At 34.8% G+C, this 20,399-nt stretch overlaps 1 protein-coding gene across 14 annotated transcripts in view; it reads left to right on the forward strand.

The window, feature by feature from the left end:
• The window catches only part of DPP10 (dipeptidyl peptidase like 10), a 486,012-nt gene that overhangs the window by 401,190 nt on the left and 64,423 nt on the right, over positions 1-20,399 (forward strand). For all 14 annotated transcript variants that reach the window (XM_083841938.1, XM_083841936.1, XM_083841939.1 and 11 more), the window contains 2 exons: positions 16,618-16,670; positions 16,772-16,853. In XM_083841938.1, the coding sequence (XP_083698064.1) occupies positions 16,618-16,670; positions 16,772-16,853 (135 nt within the window). The remainder of the gene's footprint in view (positions 1-16,617; positions 16,671-16,771; positions 16,854-20,399) is intronic.

Here is a 20,399-nt window from a genome sequence, read left to right on the forward strand (position 1 = left end):
TCAGTCTCAGGTCACAGAACCAGACTGAGAATAAATCTGTGCCCCACAAGAGGCTGCATTTACTGTGAATCCTGTCCCTTCTTACTGTGTACAAAGCTTTGCTGCTTGTGGCAATCTGACATTGTTCTGATCTTTGAGAGAAGCCTGGATCATATATGTTTCTGTATATATTTTTTTTTATATCAGATTCCATTATTGAATTTATGGATTTTTCATAAGTACAATATAACTAAAGGGACTTAGGTAAGCCATTCAAACTGCTGCACAATCATGAGTAACAGCAATTCTGTAATGACCTTGCTTAATGAACAAGAAATTTTTGTAGTGTAAGGTTTCTGAGAAGCTTCCAGGTAACCTAATGGTCAAGATCCAGATCAAACAGAAATTAATGGTTATTCAACCTCTTGAGTAAGTGCCCTATTGCATATTTCTTCTGACAAATAAACCACTTTATTTAAAGACAAAGTGGAATATTTAAAATGAAGATGTAGATGTTCATAACGGACATAGGTCAACAGAGTCCACAGAGATAGAAGGCAGTGCAGCAACTGAGAATCTGGCTAGTAAATTATAATAAAATAGCTACCAGTTACTTAAAAATCTAAGAAACTTAATTTTAGTGAACTATCATTATTATTTTTAAAAGGACATAAATGTGAATTTTACTGAGTTGTTCCTCATATTGAAGGTGCTTAAACATTTTTATAACTACCACTACTGAAATTTAAAAAAGCATTGATCTGTTTTTACTCATTATATACATAATCACTTTAGGTTTAATCGTTGAATTCTGCCCATAGAATTATAAGGAAGATGAAGTAAATGTCAAATAAGTGGCTATATTGTGGAATTTGCTCCACTTGAGTATGTGGGAGGAATATAAGCATCAGGTATTTGATGTAAAATCACTTGGATTATTTCATGTTTTAATTATGATGGCTTTAGCACATATGGAAAGGGTAAGGGTAACAATTTCCAGTGACTGAAGTGTGTTCTAGAGGTATTTTAATGCCTAAAAGTGTAGATAACCATCATGATCTTTGAGAATCACAGTAGAGGTAAGCGTTTCATTTGTTTATTAACACGTCATTGAATTGATCTAACACTGAAATGCATCCGTCATTGGAAAGCTTAGAAGTCTATTCCCCATACATGTTTTTTGCAGAAGGAGCATATAAATAGATAAGTCAAAAATGGCCCTGAGAGGACCATGATATTATTGTTGTCCCTGAAAGAGAGCTCCCATGTGCAATAATCTGTTGAAATTATAACCCATCCTCATGGGTGCTGACTACTTTGTTAACCTCCATGACCAAATAAATCTTTAAGGTTTCATTGTGCAAATAACCCATAGGCTCCAGTTGTCACTTTATATAACGAGTGAACTACTGTGAACCTATCTTACTATCTTAATAGTACACATTTAAATTTATTGCTTACTTGTTTATGTATACAAATCACATGTTAATGGACTAGTTAAAGTTTACAGAAGTTAATAAAAAGAATTTAATCAGAGAGATAAATTTCCTTTTCAGATACATTCACACCATAGGCTAAAAGGATAGGCAGTAATTTTTTATTTTACTTATTTATTTTTTATTTTTATCAATAGCTAGATTTGAAAGGCCTAAAATGAGGATAGTCTTCCTTAATAGGGGATTTCTTCTTTCAATAATAATTTCCTTTCAGTTTCTCTTTGTCAGGTGATATGCCGAAATACGAATCTAGATTACTAGGTTAAGAATTTGATCTGAAACATTTATGTTGGGTTTCACAAACTATTTGATTTCAGTTTTCACAGGGTGGCTATTGAGCTTTTTAGTCCTTGCTATAGCAAAACCCAGATTCTTTACTTATTTCTTGAACTATCATAGTATATCTTGAGTTGAAAGGGACCAACAAGGATCATCAAGTCCAACTTGGCTAAAACAAGTTTTAAGCAATTTATGAGAGAAATTTGAATTTTCATTCATCTGATATCCCTAATTCATTCAACATCACTCCCCACATAGCTTCTGTTTATGATTAAGTTCTATGACAAGGCCTGTTTTTTTTGTATTTTTTTGTTTTTCAAATATTTATTCTCCTTTATAGATCACAAAATGAACAAGAAATCAAGAAAATAAGATACTCCAGTTGACATTTTGATAACGACAGGAATTTAGCTGTGTTACTCTTCTAATGATTATGGGTTGGGAGAATTTATATACAAATCAACATTTCTGTTTGTTTCATCTAAAGTTCGCAATTCCTATGTGAAAAGCAAAGTTTTTTTTTTCCTTTTTTAAGTTACTATTATTAAGAAATAATAATAATAAATAAAGTTTTGGTCAGTAGACCAAAAGCTCACAAAAGAAAAAATATTCCTTTGGAATTCACATTCAGAATCCCATTCAACTCAGTATATACAACGATAAATACCTTTGAAATGAAACACGCTTAAAAGAAAAGCTGTAAAAAGAATGTCCCACCTAATAAATCATAGAAAGACCTTGATTGTTTATCAAACTCATTTATTTTTTTAATTATCTGAAGTGATTAGATTTTTCACAAAGATTTTGGGATCAGAATGGAAGGTCAGAAATGTGCCAGTGACTTGTCAGAAGGTTTTGCAAATTGACTCATAGCCCATGCAGCAGTGTTAAAGGATCAACTCTGAGTCCTTCACTTGGTGTAGCGAAGCTGGATCATGGAAACATTTAACCTACATACAAGAAAATATGTAGCGGTATTGATAACTATCTTAGCTGATGACTGATGCACCGTTGACTGAAGACTTGAGCACCCTTTCTGCAGCTTTTACATAGAGATGATTAGAAAAATATGTTTAGTGTAATCCCTGAAGCCACTTTGCCCTCAAGATAGCAACCTGAGATTGCATCTCATAGTAGAAGGTGTCCTATACCAGCTGTAAACTGGTATTGTTCACTGTCTTGGGGAAGGGCGAGCCTAGCAACCACCATGAAGTTAGTGAGTTCATGAGCATGATTCATGACCTTGTAAATCTTGTTGGTCTTGATTATCAGAACAGGGCTTTAATGAAATACTTGCAAATGATGTCTCTTGATGGAAATAGGGAAAATAGTTAACAGATGGGGAATTCTATAAATACCACAAACAAAATTGTGAAATATTGAAAGTTAAGGGAGGAAAGGTCTATCAGCACAACAAAATTAATTCTCAAGGGAGCTATATTAACACAAGCAATACCATCTGTGTTATTAGTTGTGCTGATATGTCTATGACCTGTGCTTTTCATATATTCTGTACCAGCCAACATAGATGAATTAAACATAGATATTTTCTTGAATTCATTCTTGAAGTCGAAGTTGCCTTTTCCTGCTTTGACAAGGCAGTAGGTGAAGATGATTAATAGTGTTGTTGCCAATGCCCTTTTAAATGTCTTAGGAAAAGCACAGTGTCAAGCAGGAAGCAAACCGTACTGTATTTTATCAGCTCTGTTAACACGAGAGCATTCAAAGCTGTGTTACATGGAGGCAGTGGAAGGAAGATGTGTGGTGGTAATAAAGAAATTTTCCTTCAGAGATACCGGTGGAAACAGCCTTGTCAGTAGTCATTGCTGTGTACACCATTAACAGTGATCTTGTGTAAGAGTGCTAAAAAAAAAAAAAGCTGTTTTGCCATTACTTAATAAGAGAAAATATCTGATGCAATTTAACAAGTGGTCTGTTATTTCCTGTGACTGTACAATCAGAACAGAAAATAATTCTCTGAGAAATATTTAACAGCAAGAACAAATGAAGAAGTTAATTATTTTTAAAATAGGATAAAAGACGTAGTAATAACATTATATAAAGGATAAAAATAGATTTAAAAAAAAAAAAAGTACCAGTCACTTCCCCAGAGAACAACAATAAAGAACAACAATAAAGAAATAAGGCAGTTAAGTATCTAGCTAGCTCTTTTATCATTGGAATCTGGAATTTGCTACTTCTTCACTGAAAAAGGATGGACCTTAACCTTAATGGAAAGCTTTTTTTTTTTTTTTTTTTACCTCTAGGAATATAGATTTACTTAGCCTAAAGGAAAAGGTCAGCCTGACCCAGGTCATTGCTTAAAAAATGCTGAGGCAGAGCTGCCTTTCGTTAGAAACACTATTGCAAGAACATAATTTAAGCCACCATTTCCAGCCTTTAAAAAATGGTTGTATTTCTGTAATTGAAAACTTTGTCCTAGAGCAAATGCCCAAAGACAATAAAGGTCTGTGTGTTTTTCAGACACTTTAACCATCCCATCTTGTGATTCTCTTCTTGTAGCTCATTGTATGGCAGGGGTATCTCCTGTCTACGTTATGCATGAGGAACGTATCGTCGTTTTCAGAAGAGGCTTTGGCTGCATTCCTGGCTCCTTGATCAAAGAAAAATTGGCTGACTGTCTCTTCTCTGACTAGGCCAACAGGTCAGTCAGAAAAGCAGATAAATCTGCTGGCATTTGCATTTCTCAACAGTGTTGAAAAGAGGAGTGATGAATAAATGACTTCCTGCAAAACGAGAGTTAGCAGTTACTTTGGTACAGATGGAATGAAAGATCTTTTAACATACATACACAGACAGAGTTGAAATACCTTGAAGTAGATTGCAAAGACGAGACCTTTATGTAACTGTCCCAGAGAAATGTTTTAAGCACATCTTTGCAAAGTTGTCTTTGTTGCACATTACGCTTTAAACCAAGCTCTGGTCTCATGCTCTGCAGAACATGGGTAGTGTGACAGACCTACCAGATCAAATGGCTGGGTCCACTTTTTAGAGAAATATTAACATGTGCCCTTTTATTATCCAATTTTAGTGTTCTTTTTAAGTAATGACAGGTCTTTTCAGGTATTTAAGCATGAAAGGTTGTAATCCTGGGGTCTCATGCAATAAATTGATGTTTCAGTGAAGGCAGTCAACTATCTGCCCAAATTTAACCTTTTTAATTCTATTTATTGTCTGCAAATATAGCACCAGATTAGATGTTTCCCAGCGAGCTGAATTTGGTGTGAGGTATTCATCACTTTGTTATAGCTTCTTTGAGATCACTGTGAAGTAGTCCCTTGTACTAAATGAATAGCTCTCTTATCATGACCTTTTAATCACTTCATCATGAAGAGGTCTTTTATTTGCTGCAAGAGTCTCTACTTCATGTGGCCATTTTATGATATTACAGTTCTTTTGACAGGGGTAACGGCAGAGACTAATGTAGAAATATGGTACAATAAGAGAAAATTAGTGAGGGTAGGCCTAGTAGACTACAAGAAGCATCATGGCTTGTTAGTAGGAAGTGGTGGAGTGGGTAACTGGCTGTGAGCTCAATTGTTGGAAACTGCATGGAAAAGGTGGTATTTTGCTCAGTTTTGTAACAAGGTACTGGAACAGAAGGTGAACAATATAAGCCAGCTAGCAGGAGGAACAGCACCAGAGAAATCATAGAGATAAAACTAAATATGAAATTTAGCCTTAATTAATTTTATGGAATTTATTCCTATGGACAGGATTTTCTTTTCATGCTGTCTTAACATAGGTATAGTTTGTTGAAGATACTGGAGTTCACAGTCCAGTACAGAAGCGACGAAAGTCGGGGAGAAATCTGGCTTCCAGTCTTTAAATCATTTGAAGAGTTTAAACAGGGTTTCTAGAGGATGGTTTGGAGTGATGAGCTCCCAGCCATGTTGGCTGGCTGATTCATAAAGATGTGTTGGTGGTAAAGGAACATTTAACCTTGTGGGTTTCAAATGTAATTGGCAAACCTGTTCACAGCTCAACCCGTTGGGATGTTAAGGCAGTTAAATACTCAAAAGTCAAAGCAGACAAAACAGCCATTTTCTCACAGAATCTCTATAATATGGAATTGCATGCTATCAGGGAAAACAAAAAATGAAACAAACAAAAAAAAGTGTACAGCAAAAATCCCTGGAGATCCTTAACACCCGGAGATATGATTAAAGGTGTCCTTGTATCACTCCAGGAGACTCCTAGAGAAGGCAACAAATTATCACCTGGGAAAAACACGCTGCATTCCTGCCATTCCACATGGTGCATCCATGCTAAGCAATTAGTGATGGTGCCAAAAAAGTATCAAAAGACAGAGGAAGTTCATGCATTCAAGTACTGTCTTTTTCACTCCTATCTTTTATCTTCAAAAGAGGAAGGCTCTACAAGTCAATCAGCTCTTCACAAATTTCCTTCATCAGTCCCAAGAGCCTGTGTTTCCAGCCACCATGCCCACATGCTGCAGATCTGCTGACTGCTTTCCCTCCCTGCTGCCTGTTCATTCTCTCTTGATCTGATTGTCTTCATTTTCATTCTTTTAAGGGACTGAGTTCTGCTTTGTTCTATACTTGTTTGTTCTTTTTCTTTATTTATTTATTTTTCCCCCATTCTGCTATATTTAGCCCTATTTTTTGCTTTCTTTTTTCCACCTTCTTGCTTGCTGGCTTACCCATCTGCTTCCCCCAGTTTTGTTTTCTTTTCCATTCTCCCTTTGCATTTTGTCAGGCTCACAGGCCATTTATCTCATTGCTTATCCCTTCTTGAGCTCCATTGGGTCTTTTCATCTCCCTGTGTCATTTGTAAGCAAACAGCAGAGGAGCATTTGGTATCTGCTGTCTTACTGTTGCCAGAGCAAGTCAGATGGTCCGGAGAAGAAAAAATTAAACTGATACTGTAGTCTTTTCTTCAAAATTTCTTGATTTCTTCAAAATCAAGGCACTGTATTCCTAGATTTTGTTTTGTATCCTCATTGTTTTGGGGTACCTTCAGCTCAGTTTTGTGCTCAGAAACTTGTTTTATATGGAATATGGCTAGAAAATATTTTTCATCTTTCTTACCCATTTCTTTGTACATATTTCACTTGAATCAGCTGATGCACATTTTTGTAAATATCGCCACTTGTACAACTGCATGTCTTCAAAACAAGGTGTTATTTTTTTCTGCCTCTTCCCATTTTCCTCTTTTGCAATCTGCTTGAATAAATACAATATGTGAGGAACATATTATCTCAGAAAAGCTGAGAATAAAAAAACAAATCTTGGCTCAATTCTTTCTTCAACAGCGTCTGAAAGAGCAAACTAAATTTAACGATCACAGACACTCTAAGGAGGCTTGATGCAGTTCTGCTTTCAAGAATCAGTGATATAAAACATATTTAGTTCTCAATTAACAGTTTTCAATATGCGTGGAGATACTCGATATAAATTTCTCATAAGAGATGCCTCTTGTATGGGACTCAGTTTGTACTGTAAGGACCCTGTGAAGAGATCAGACTGAAGTATTGGGCAGTATTAAAGTGGTTAAATATGCATTTTTCTAAGACAGAATTGAGTTCTTCAGCTCAGTTGACCAGAAGCAAGCACCTTCATCAGCCTCATATTTCTGTGGAGATAAATTTCTGGTCATATTGTCAGAATTAATATATTGTGTTTCCCCTAATGCTAGTTGGGATCAAAATATACATGCACATTGTGAATCTGCCTGTAAAGCAATTTAGAAAAAGACAAGTTTCTATAAATAATGAAATATTGGTAAAGTCAGATTTTTAGTCATACTGTATTTGAGTATGAGCATGCATGAGAATGACGTGTGAGTACATGTGTAGCAGTATAAAAATGCTCATTTTATGCTCGAGGCTTACTAGCTTCACCATCATGTAACTGTGATTTCAGTGACATTACGCATGTTTTTTAATGCTGAAGGTAAATAAGCCAGAAAAAAATAATATAAATTTTTGTTGTAAGTCATCTTGTACAAGATTCAAGAAACATATTTTACATGATAGTGTAACTAATAGAATTTCAAAAGGCAGTGATATATGAGGCTTTCAGAAGTAGTAATGCAGAACAATTTCTTGAATAATTCACTCATCTGAAATTATTATGTATTCAAAAATGATTGAGTTGCATATCCAAATATAGGGTGGTCTATCTCAGCCCTTGATGTATCAGAAAAAAAAGAAGTTTCTGCAGTTATTCTCAACTGCACTTTGTATCACATTATTGTTTGTTAGATGATCTGAGTTTAATTGATTGTGAATTAATTAACATTCTGCAGTGAATGTCTTCTTCTTTAGATAATTAATCTTATTGAAAAGTTATATGTAGAACGGTTGAAGCTTTAGCAAATTTTTTAGAGGTGCCTTTTTGTTTAGGCTTCGTTGACAGCCTTTTTTTCTTACAGACAAATTGCATGTCTAGAAATGTCATGCTTTTATATTTATTTTAGTTTGGCAGCAAATAGTTGTTATGGCTGGTAATATTTCACACTGAAAAGTATTAATGCTAACCATAAATTATTACCAATGATATGTCATAGTTCTTATCAATCAGGACAAGTAAATGATGTTGATTGAAACAAATAAATATGATGCTTTGCAAAGTAATAACCTTGTCATTTAACTCCAGTGCTGCAAATGCATCAAGCTAGCTTAGATTAACGCTTCGCAATTAGATAAAGAGCTTTCAGAAACAAGAAGGCCAAAAGTTATGCGACAAATATGTAGAGATTTAGATATCAATACTGGCAAAACTTGCAGTTTTTCATTTCCAAAATTGAGTATGAACAATAGGATTCAAAGATGTGTAGAGATTCTTCATCATGGTATTATAGACTCTATGTTTGTTTCCCAGTGCTTTCTATGAAACCCTTTGAAGAAACTATTGGGAATCTCTATTTGTTTGTCATACTACTTGAAATGTGAAGTCTCAAAATGTTTTTCAGATGAACGAGGTTGGGCATGATGATCATAACAGTACTTTCTAGCTGGATGAACTATGAAGCAGTGTATCAATAACTGCAGTTTGAAACTAAGGTATGCTGAAAGGATTTACTGGGTTGTGGTACAAATCCACAGTTCATGAAGGAGTTAAATTCTTAGTCTTTTGTCTAACTCAGATATAATCCATATGAAATCATTCATCAACTCATCTGATTAAACTTGTATTTAAATTCTTGCTGAATATAGGACCAGGCAAATAGTAGCCAAACATTTCACTTACCAAGAACCAAACGTGCCACTTTACTGGAGCACAGTGTGAACCATTTCTGGTGTACACCCCTGTTAGAGTTGATCTTTAGTATTAGTACACAGTCTGAGATTTCACTGTAATTGTTGCCATACCTGGAAATCAGCAAATTTTGTTAACCAGTATTATTTTCATAAATATACAGAGTCATTTTTTTATTGATCTAGTGTTTTATTTGAGCTCTTCATTTGTGATATAAGAGGTAATCCATATTGGTTTCATGTGTCTGCAGTTCTGAAATTGATGCTGCAGAGCTCTTTCTTCACTTGTTATGCATTCGAGCAGCCAATTACATGAAAACCAAACTTGGCCATGCTAAATTTCAATGTTTAAGCGGTTTTATTAGCAGCTCCTGTGTTGGAGAACACATGGAGTCAGACTGGACAAGCAAATGGAGAACATTTAAAGTAAATAATAATGCAGTTTTCAATGAAGGTGGATTTCACCTAATAATGTTATTGATAACATTATTGCATTATTTAACACACACATTGCAAAATGGATGGAGGATTCATCCAGCAGCTGTACTTTGCTCTTAGTACTGATTTAGATATCAGTAGTCATACAGCTACTGATTTCAGCTTGTTAACTGCACCAAAGGTTTCACTAACAGGGAAGTCACACATCTTGTAATACAAAAGGAAGAAAAGAATGTATTTTTCTTGTTTTGTGAAACTTCTGTCTCAGCGCATTAGATACTGATTCCATTCTCTTTGCATTGTGGTCCTAGCAAAGTCACATGTCTTAAAGCTCATAGAAAGGAAATGAAGAATAAAAATTTGTTACGTGGATATTCTTTTTTTCTAATTTTTTTTTTTTGGGGGGGGGGAGTACAGAAAGTTGCTGTTTTAAATCCTGATGGCATAAAGCAAAGACTAACACCTTTCTGCTGTAACTCATTTGCTTTCAAGACGCTAACACAAAGGATGAAATCTGACCACAAATAATCTGGTGTTTTCCAAATGTGCAGCAAATAAAGAGCTTATGTATAATATTAATGACCTGTTCAAAGTCTTTTCTCATTTTCATTGCTGGAAATCTGAATTACGCCAGTGTACGGATAGCAAAACTGTGAGTGAAATACCACTAGCTAGAAGAGAAATAATATAGGTAATAATTTGCATAATATATTTAAATAATATGTATAAGCTGTGATTTTTGTATAGAGAGTGGATTTGAATATATACTAACTTGTCTTTTTGTAAATATGTAATAGTTATTCATTTTGGCTGGCTCATACTACACTAGCTGAAAAATAAGTAGCAAAGGCACACCTAATATCATGCAACAGAGTGTGTTGTAGGGACCACATTTTGGTCTTAACAGCTTTTTGGTCTACAAACAGCTTTTGCACTGTTTGTAGTTGCTAATTTCTGTCTGAAATTCTTCATTTGGATCAATGCAGCATCATGCTTAAGAAGCCACGCCAAAGCGCAGTATCATGAGTCTATGCACAACTAGTTAAGCGTTGCACTTCATTGCATTCATATTTGACTGGGGTTAAATCATGTGGAGTTAGATGGATTGTATGTGTCTGTGGTATAGATTTGCCCCCAAATCATCAGTGTAGTCTCTATCTGTCTGCTATGTCACTTGCTTTTGGTGCAACTGTCGCACAAGCATAGTGCTATAGTGCATTCATTTCAGTAATCCCTTCAAAATGGCTCTCTAACCATGCTATGCGTCTATATTTCATTGTGTTCCCCTCATATTCTCTCCACTTTGCTTCTGGTACTTTCTTATTATTTGTAGTTCATTGCATATTCTGCAGGCTCTGTTTTTCTAAAAAGACATTTTTATCCCAAAGGCAAAAAAAAGAAACAATGTATGTTTCCATCTGTTTTTTTAAATTGATTTTTTGAGTCTTTAGTGAAGGTCTCTAGTAGGTTTGTTTTTCAGAATCAACAGTGAATGAAGTTCCATGTGTAGTTCTGTGGGAGTATTTCCTTGCGTGAATGATGAATGTATGATCGGTTAACTTTTATCTTGGCCTTGTAATTGCTTTACCATGGAAAAGCCTTTTGGTTTGCTTTTGAGCATAAGTAGATTTTTTCAGTAATTCTTCAAATGCGTAATTCAATTGCAGAAAAGAGGATGAAGACAAAATCCTATTCATGTTGCTATTCTTCAAGCTGTGTACAACAGCCAATAGTTCTGCGTCTGACACCTACCACGGCATTTTGAAAACATGCGTAACCGTTTCACTGATGTATTATGTACAATGTTAAAAACAGAGAAAGGCCACAGATGAATGAATAAATTAAGATTCTTGCAAGATATATTGCGGTTTATTTTACTATTTCGGTGTGTCCTCTCCCATGTTTTCTTGGTTCATGCTATATACTATAAAAAAGGTTATTAATTAAGAAGCACCACTTACAGGATTTATTTATTTTTTCACCTGGGTTGAGGAATCTTTGGGTCTCAGTAACACTGTTTTTATAAATGCGATGGCTTTAATGGGTAAGTGAGACAAGATTTGTGGAAAGAGGTATTATCTTTTATTAGACCAGATGATATAACTGGAAAAAATAGAAAAGCTTTGAGGCACGCAAAGCTCTTTCAGATTGGATTCTCTTAGCTTTGAACTGCCTAATAACTGCCTGCTGTGAAAGTGAAAGAATAAAAACATTTTCTTGTTCTTTCTTTTTTTATGAATAATACTGTTTGGGAATCATGGAACATACCTTGGAACAGTTAAAAATTTTTTTGCAACTAAGGCTGATCTTTCTAATTCTGATTCATTCTTTTAATTGTTAAAATAACAATAAAAACAATTGTCATTCAGGCTAGTAATGTCTTAAAATACTAGATTTATTTTAGAGGCGATTGGAAGTGTAAATGAACCCATAAAAGATCTGATATCTCACTGATGAATCATAAAGATCTGTATGGTTTGGAACCTAATGTGAGAAACTGCCTTTCTTTTTGCAAGTCAATGTATGTGTTTTGAGATAGGAGGGATGGGTGTAATGGCATATTTTATGTTTTTAGTTATTTGATGATACTCCTTATTTATTTATGTATTTTAAATATTAATGGGAAGGATATGGCTTCCAAATAGTCTCCTTGCTATTCACTACATATAATACAAATAAATATATATCTACTGTTGCGTATGAGAAATAAATCCCATTTGGCTGATAAACTTTGGGATAACTGAAAGTATACTGTAGATTCTAAAATTTATATTTCATATACTGTGATTCTGTGATTGTTCTTCCTCAGACTGAGTGCTATTATTCCCTGAGAAAAATCTTATTTGAACCTAAAAGGAGAATTCAGAGAAAAAGAGGGTATAGCAGCACTGAGAAATGCAGAAACTAGTTCAGAGTATGGGTGTCTATGTGGGTAAAAACAAAAATAGAGAACAATCTGCTCACTACCTTGCAAAAAAGCCATGTGAGCAAGGAGGCATTATTATTGCTCTAAATAAACCAATTATATGCTTTCACATGCTATTTCTAATAAAGGAAATGGATATAGGATTCATCAAGGTGTTTGGCATTTTGTGATTATAGTGCTGCAGAATTCTAATGTCATGAGCTCTCCTCCTTTTCCTGGGAGTTGAGGACACTCATCATCCTGTGGAAATACTGCCGGTGAGGTTTTCCTTGCAGATTTTTAGCACGAACACTATTCTATGTGGGATGTTTTCCAAGTTACCCAAGGACAATGAATTGATTATTTCCTGGAGTATATTACAGGAGTGTACTTGGCTAAGTGTATATTGCACATTGTTTTGCTGCATCTTGCTGGACTATGCATTGAGTTCTAAGACAATATTTCGTTTTTAGCAACCTTAGAATTACAGAGTCATTCCTTGAAAGATAGAAAATATAGGGCATATAAAACTCAGAACCGTGTGTCATCTAAAAGTTCAGCTTATGATTGATAAGTGTTTTGTTGTTGTTGTTGTTTTGTTTTTACAGTTGGCTGTTACCTGAATAATAGATTGTTATTTCAATACATTTTGACTAGAAGAATTTGTCTTGAAGATACTTTTTAAACCTTTTCCTTTTAGGTCCTTTGTAATATTGTTCTGTAATTTAAGGTTTTCAATGCAGCTGTTTTTTTTTTTAGTGTTGAACTGCATCACATGAAAGCCTTTATTCAGTTTACATATTGATGAAAGACTAAATTAAAAAAAAATAAATATGATATGCAACAGTTGTTTCCAACTATATTTTGTGGCAAAAGAAAAATAAATTTTGTTGAGGGGGAGGTATGCTGTCAATCTTATCTAAAAAGCCATTTTCACCATTCTTAGATGAAATTTGTGTGGAATATTTTCCAGCTTATCACAGTAGAAACAGGCAGATTATTTTCTTGTCAGAAAGGCCTGAACCCTAGCAAGATACATGTGGGTAAAGATCCTCACAGGGTCCCACCTTACCGTGTACAGTTACTTTATTAAATCTTAACCAGCTTTTTCTTTTCTTCATATTCCTCCACTGGTATGTCAGTGCAGAAATTACTGTAATGCATTTAATATTTCAAAAGTCTTTGCTTTCCTACATTGCTCTACATCCTAGAGACCTTCTCTGTGTCCATATTCATTAATCAGTTCCTTTCCCTATACCTAGAAGATGACTTAAGTGTCTTTTTTTTTTTCTTTTTTGGACAGCTGGAGTAGTCCACTGCCCATATTCAAAACATTAGCCTTCATTGAGTCTTTTGATACCACCCTAGTGAGAAGGCATAGAGTACAAGAAATGTTTGAAAACATTTCAGAATAGAAATGATAACATTTCAGATTTGAATGCTCGAGAAGATGCAAAGCCTTCATTGTAAATGTACAGTAAGAGGGAGCAGTGCAGCCCAAGCTCTACCTTTATGAGCTCTAATCTGTTTCTTTGCAAACTCCATCATAAATTGACAAGATGTTGGTTTTTTTTCTGATTAGTACACACGCCCCTTCCCTACCCCCCCCAAAAAAAAAAAAAAAAGAAAAAAAGAGACTTGCAGGGCAAAATCCCCGGACACTATGCATGCCTCTTCCAAAGAGGATTTAAAGAGGATTTCTCTGGTGGCACCGGGGAAGGTTTGATCCTGGTATTTTGAGCCTCACTGGTATGTGAGGGTCACTATGTTTAGTGTCAGGCTTGGTGCCCTCAACTGGGCTCCTCCTGTGTGGTGCCAGATGTACATTAGGGATCAGGAGACGTGGTCCCAGCAATTGATACAGCTCTGTGCAACCTGGCTTTACTGAAATAGTGGAGATCCTAAAAATGGTATATAAGCATGACATAAACCTTTAGACAAAACTGCTAGAATCTCCTAGCAATGTAGTGCTTATTATAGATGCCAGAATTGAAAAAGAGATTTTCTATACCCTCTCTCTCTCTTTTTTTTTTTTAAATGATTGTGTTTCAGTATGTGACTGTTGCAAGCAGGATGAATTAGGAAGCTTCCTACTTGTAGCTTATTCATAGTGTTTGTATTATAAAATAAAGTTAACATGAGTAATTTGAGAAAAACCTCAGCATCCCTTCTGAAATTGACTTCATCGTAATGTTTGTCTCCTCAGATTGTGTTCTTTCAAAGGTATCGATACTTTTAACAGCAGTTATTAATATTTCTACAGAAATATTTAGAAAGAAATTTTATTTGAGGGTAAAAGGAATGTTTTATGTTAAATCCAAAGTGTATCTCTTGTTGTCATATTTTCTCTTAAAGCTCTCAAAATGACTTACTAGTTTAGCTTTTTTGTTGTTGTTGAAATTATTCTATCTAGGAATTTACTTTGAAAATATTTCTATTAAAAACACTTTTTAGCCTTCCAAGCATTTTGTTATATACTTTTGCCTTTTCCTGGAAGGGTGAAAGACCAATTACTCTTTGCTGTAACTGGTTGTATGAGGCTGTCCTCTTTAACAGCTGCGGGCAAGTGCCCCCCTGGGTAGCCTCTGGCAGTATATGCCCTGTGCTGACACCAGTATGACATAACTGTTGATGTCCCTTTGATCTGCCATCTCTTACCTCTAGCAATGTAAGATTTAAAACAGCAAGAGCTTTGAAGCCAATAGTTTGTCTCATTGTCTTACCAGTAGTATTTAAATAACTCTGTCTTGGTAATTATCATGTTATTACCAGGTTAATTTTTTCCACAAGCCCTACTGAAATTTAAACATTATGGCATGTAAGCAAGCAGTCTACTATGCATATAAGTAAATGTATAAGTATATATAGAAAAAGATGTGATAGTGGATATGTTTATGGTAGCTACTAAGAGAAAATAAGCATCAATCAAACTTCTCAGAATACTCCTCACAGTGTCCTTCTATTTCCTACATTACAATTTGTCTCTATTTTTGTCACACTTAGAAGTTCTTGGAAGAAGTTGATACCTTGCATGATCAAAATATTTATCATAAGCTGTAATAATAACCAAAAAATCTACTTTGGGGTATAATTATTAATAAATGTTTCTTCTCATTGAAGAAATGCTGCTGATGTTAATCATCATAGACTTGGAAAATGGAACAGATTCTTGTCTAAACCAGAAATTTTATAGAAAGGTCAGTTAACAAAAAACACATAAAGTACAGTTCCAAATCTTACAGGCCTTTGTGGACTTATTGTAACATCAGCCAGCAAAATTCTTCTGTATGTTGACTGGGAACTAATAATGGAAATTAAATTGCTGGAGGGATCTTTCAGATGATTCTGTTACTGAAAAACTTTTAGTCAAAATAATGACCTCTGAAACCTCTCACATGTGTTAACTGCAAATTTCAATAACTCTATTCATGTGTGATCCTCTTTCGTCTCTTCTCTCTGGAGAAGATGCTGAAAGATTCCTGGTAAAGATAATATAAACTAAAGAGTTCCCAACAAATACTCCATATCAGGGTTTCAGCTTGGCTAATATATCTGTATTCATCTAACTGGAATTAGCATGACACTGTCCAGAAAAAATAAATAAATAAAAAAATTAATATGCCAAGTAGAGATATAGTAACTCTGTAGATGTGAAGCTACAGTAAGTCTAGTAGATGTCACTTTATGTTTCTTTCTGAAAAGAGTTTACATTAAAAGGAACAATTTCTCTTAGTACAGTGATACCTAATCACAATTATATTTTCAAACATGAAGTAATTTCAATTAATCATAATTAAATAATTGATACCACAGAGTTACACTATTTTCATACTGTGAGACTGTTAAAGAAGTGAGCTTGGTTAAAACTGATCACCCAAGTCCAGAAGGCAGCAAAATGTCTATTACTGATGATATATATATAACAAAGTAATGTTTGACTGAAGAGTAGACATGTAATAATTTACTTTGATCTAGAAGATTTTGGCCCTTTGTCTTGATGGTTTATAACATTGTCAGCTGTACAATACTGTTCGTCAGCATCAATCTTCTGCCTCCGCATACATCAGGCCCTGATATTTTGCACTTAAATGACAGTCCTTTTTATTTCACTTGACTTCAACAAAATAACAAATTAAGACAACAGCATAAGATCTCTCCCAACTAGAGAATCCTGGGCTTCCTGGGATCATAACTATAGTCTGTCGATCCAGTATTTGTATTTGTTATTCTTATGCTTTCTTTTTCTTTCTTTTTTCTTTTTTTTTTTTTTGTCACAGGTTTTTCATTATTCTTTTACAGCTTCATACGTGATTTACAACATACACACGAGGTAGGTCACTTTGCATTTTCAATATAGTGTCATTGTCAGTAGTTCTATAAATATGGTGATGCCAGAGTATTCAAGTAAAAATGTTTAAATTTTTTTTCAAGGGAAGTTTTGGAGCTAAACCCTCCAGAAGTAGAGGATTCAGTATTACAGTATGCAGCATGGGGCATCCAAGGACAGCAACTGGTAAGCACAGTCATTAAAAATACTACGGTGAAAGTAGTTCAATAATGTATTTGCTCCACACAGACTGAAGTAAAAATAAAAATTAGAAGCCTTAAGGTATAAGCAATCTTGTTGAGTGGAAGGTGTCCCTGCCTATTGCAGGGAGGTTGGAATTAGGTGATCTTTAAGGTCCCTTCCAACCCAAGCTTTTCTAGGATTCTGCGGAGCTAAGTTTTGTTATGTATTTCTGCTGGATGCTGGTATGGTCCTGTTGCAGATTTTAGGGGATGCTTCTATTTTTATAAAAGTCATGTAAGCATGGTTGTCTGTTTGTTGTTGTTGCTGTTTTGTGGTTTTTTTTTTGTTTGTTTGTTTACTTGTTTTTCCCCTAATAAACAAAGTCTTTAATTGTATGTTTATTGAAAGAGTCACATCTTCATCCAAATATACACTCAAATAATTTTTGGAATAGCCATCTTTAAGATGCTCTTCTCTCATCTAAGAGAGAAGGAAAGTTGAAGACAAAGAGGTTTTCAAGTGCATGATCAATGAAAACTGTGGACAATAGCAAGAAGCCTAGCATCCAAAAGTGGATGCAATTAATTCAATCAAAAGTGTTTTCTTTTCAGTATGAAAATTACTGCCAAGGTCATTTGCGCTGCATTGAATTCATAATAATAAAGCCAACAATGGTGTGTTTCATATGTTGTTTTCTGTCAAAAGTTTGACCATGTTTTATGAACATGAATCACCCTTTATGACCAAACTCAATATGAGAAGAAAAAAAATAGTGGTTCTAGGAACAGCATTGATTTAAAACTGACCTGTGCTGTAGATGAAGGCAAGAGAAAGACTTATAAAAGCACCAGTTCTCTGAATAGGGAATCACATATCCTTGATGCAATTTTCTAATAAGCTCATTAATGCTCACAGGCACGATCCTGGAGACTCTTTGAATGTGTGACTTGTTTATGCAGAGAGGTTGTAAGTTCAGTGTCTAGAGAATACACCCCCTTGCTTATATCATTCATCAAGATGGTGAGAACATAGAAAGCGATTCTGGTCAGAATATATTCTATCAAGCAAGTGGAGGCAGGAAGGCAGAAGTAGTTGGAATATGCTTGATATGTTTTAATAATTGCCAACATTAATTTATCAGTAACGAGAGCATGGAGACAGAACTGATGGGAACAAAGATGCAACTTAGTTACTAGGTGGTATTATGGAATGCAGCAACCTGTGTAGGTTGTAACAGAAAGGTGATGCATTTGCAAAATGGATCAGAATTAAAAAAACATTTTAAATTAAATTGCTGTTCATAAGACTATTCCTGTGATGTTCCTCTAATCTAAAGTACATGCAGTGATTACTGAGAAAAGATATATATATATTTTTTTTTTTTTCCTGAAATATATTTTAAGGTCAGGGAGAGACTTAACTATCAAAAGCTTCAGAAAAATAATAAATCAGAATAATGCTATGTCTGTTTTACCTAGATTGCCATTCTGGAAATAGGTATGAATAATTTCAGATACAGGCAGAAGTTGCACCGTATTAAGTCTCAGAACTGAAAAAAAAATAAAGTAGCCAGTCTCAAATTTGAAAATGTTAGGGTAATTTATACTTAAATGAATACAATATTACTCATCTTTTTAATGTCCCTAGTAAAGTTAATGTCGTGCTTTAAAAATATCTTCTCCACTGTGGGCTTTATGGTGCCATATGGTTTGCAGAATTAGGAAATAGTAACTTTTGATAAAAACACAAAATCTTCTGTGCAATCTGAATGATACCAAGTTTCGCCATAGAGATGGAAACCTGCAATGACAGCATACTTAGGGTCACTTTCATATGAATCTCTAATGAAAAGAATGTTCTTTTGAAGCTATTTATGTTGTAAAAGGAAGTTTCTAAAGTGGCAGAAATGCATTACCAAATTACCCTCCCACTTCAGCAGGAAGCCAAAAGAATAGAAGGAGGATGAATGAACACTGTTGTGAATAATGGTTGTTGCTCCTGTCCAAAGGAACGGCTGCCTCTTTAGCAGAAACAGAACAGCAGAGATTATTCCATCAGGAGAGATTAGGCAAGGGTGTGTGTGACTGAGGTCATTTCACCATATTTGTTCTCACTTATAAAATTTGTCACTGGAACAAACAATTTACCAGCGAGTTTTTAATAAAGGTGGTATAGGAAACAGTTGGCAGTCAAACTGGGTGAGGAGGAAATTTCGAAGGGAAAGATGTAAAGCCTGGTAATCCATCAGCAGTAGCTATCAGTAGCATGTATCTGAGTTGAAGCAAAGATACAGTCTTACAGATCCATATTCACCAATACATGACAATTGGTTTACCAAAGCCCGTCTCTAAACAATAATTATGTGTCTTTCTCATGTAATGATGGAAATAGTAGTAATTCATAATAAATAAAACAAGCAGTGAAATTAAAAAACAGGACAATTATTAGAGTATTAACCTGAGTACTCTCCAAGAGCCATTCATTACAGCTAAAGAACAGAGAACAAATAGTGTATATATACACCAAAATTTCATCCAGAGGGGTCTATGACACATACCCTTTGGCCATTGCAGACACAAAGTATAGGTAGACCTCTAAAATGAAGAGGAGTATTGCCCTTCCAGGGGCTGTGCAGAATACAATAGCAGTACTATAGCCATGACTGGTCAGCAAACTGCTCACATGAGATGTGAAACAAAAGGCAGAGGTATGTCTGACTGGGTCAAAGACATTGACCAACACCGTGAATGCTTGGATGAGCTGTGATTAAATCAAAATAGTGTAGAATAACACATGGACTTGGATCAACCATTTTCAGTAAATTGTCTATAGTTTAATTTGTTTCCAATCTTTAGTTCTGCAGACCTAAGTAACGATATAGCCTGTGCAGGAATCTTAATTTGAGTTCCTCAAATGTGGGGGTATTGTCAATAGGTTCAAATACATCATATAAGCAGATGAAGTGTTTGAGCAGGAAAATTCATATGAAGCCAGGAAGTGCTTATTGTACAGAGGACAAATATGATGACAGTGACATCACGTATACGGTAATACGTTACAACCATGTGAAAATCAGACATCACTCTAAGTTGTCTACTCATATGAATAATTTCTAGGGTTCTCTAATGGGACTGCAAGCCACATGTGACTGGTGAAGAACAACAATTAGGTTTGTATCAGATATCAGATGTCTGGGTTGTCATACCACTGTTTTGAAGTTACCAGAGTGGCTGTGAGTTATTTCAGTTTCTTGCTATTTATCTAGAGTAGAGGATTCTGTAAAGATTAAGAGAAAAGCACAGAGAAACATCTGCTGTTTGAGTCATGACATTTTGGTGGTAAAATTGAAAATGTTTGCCATTTGGGAGAACAAACTTTTAGCTAATGAGTTAATGTATTTTAATGTCACATAGCTGTTATTTTTGAAGACTCTTTCCAAGGTCACACTCTTTAAAATGAAATCTTTTAACTGTGTTAGATCTGTGCCAGATCTAAAATACCATTTCTGTGTGTCTTGGTATCTTAGGGAACTGTTTATGTATTTGTTAA

This window comes from Anser anser, assembly GCF_964211835.1.
Source record: "Anser anser genome assembly, chromosome: 6".
Taxonomy (NCBI): Eukaryota; Metazoa; Chordata; class Aves; order Anseriformes; family Anatidae; genus Anser; species Anser anser.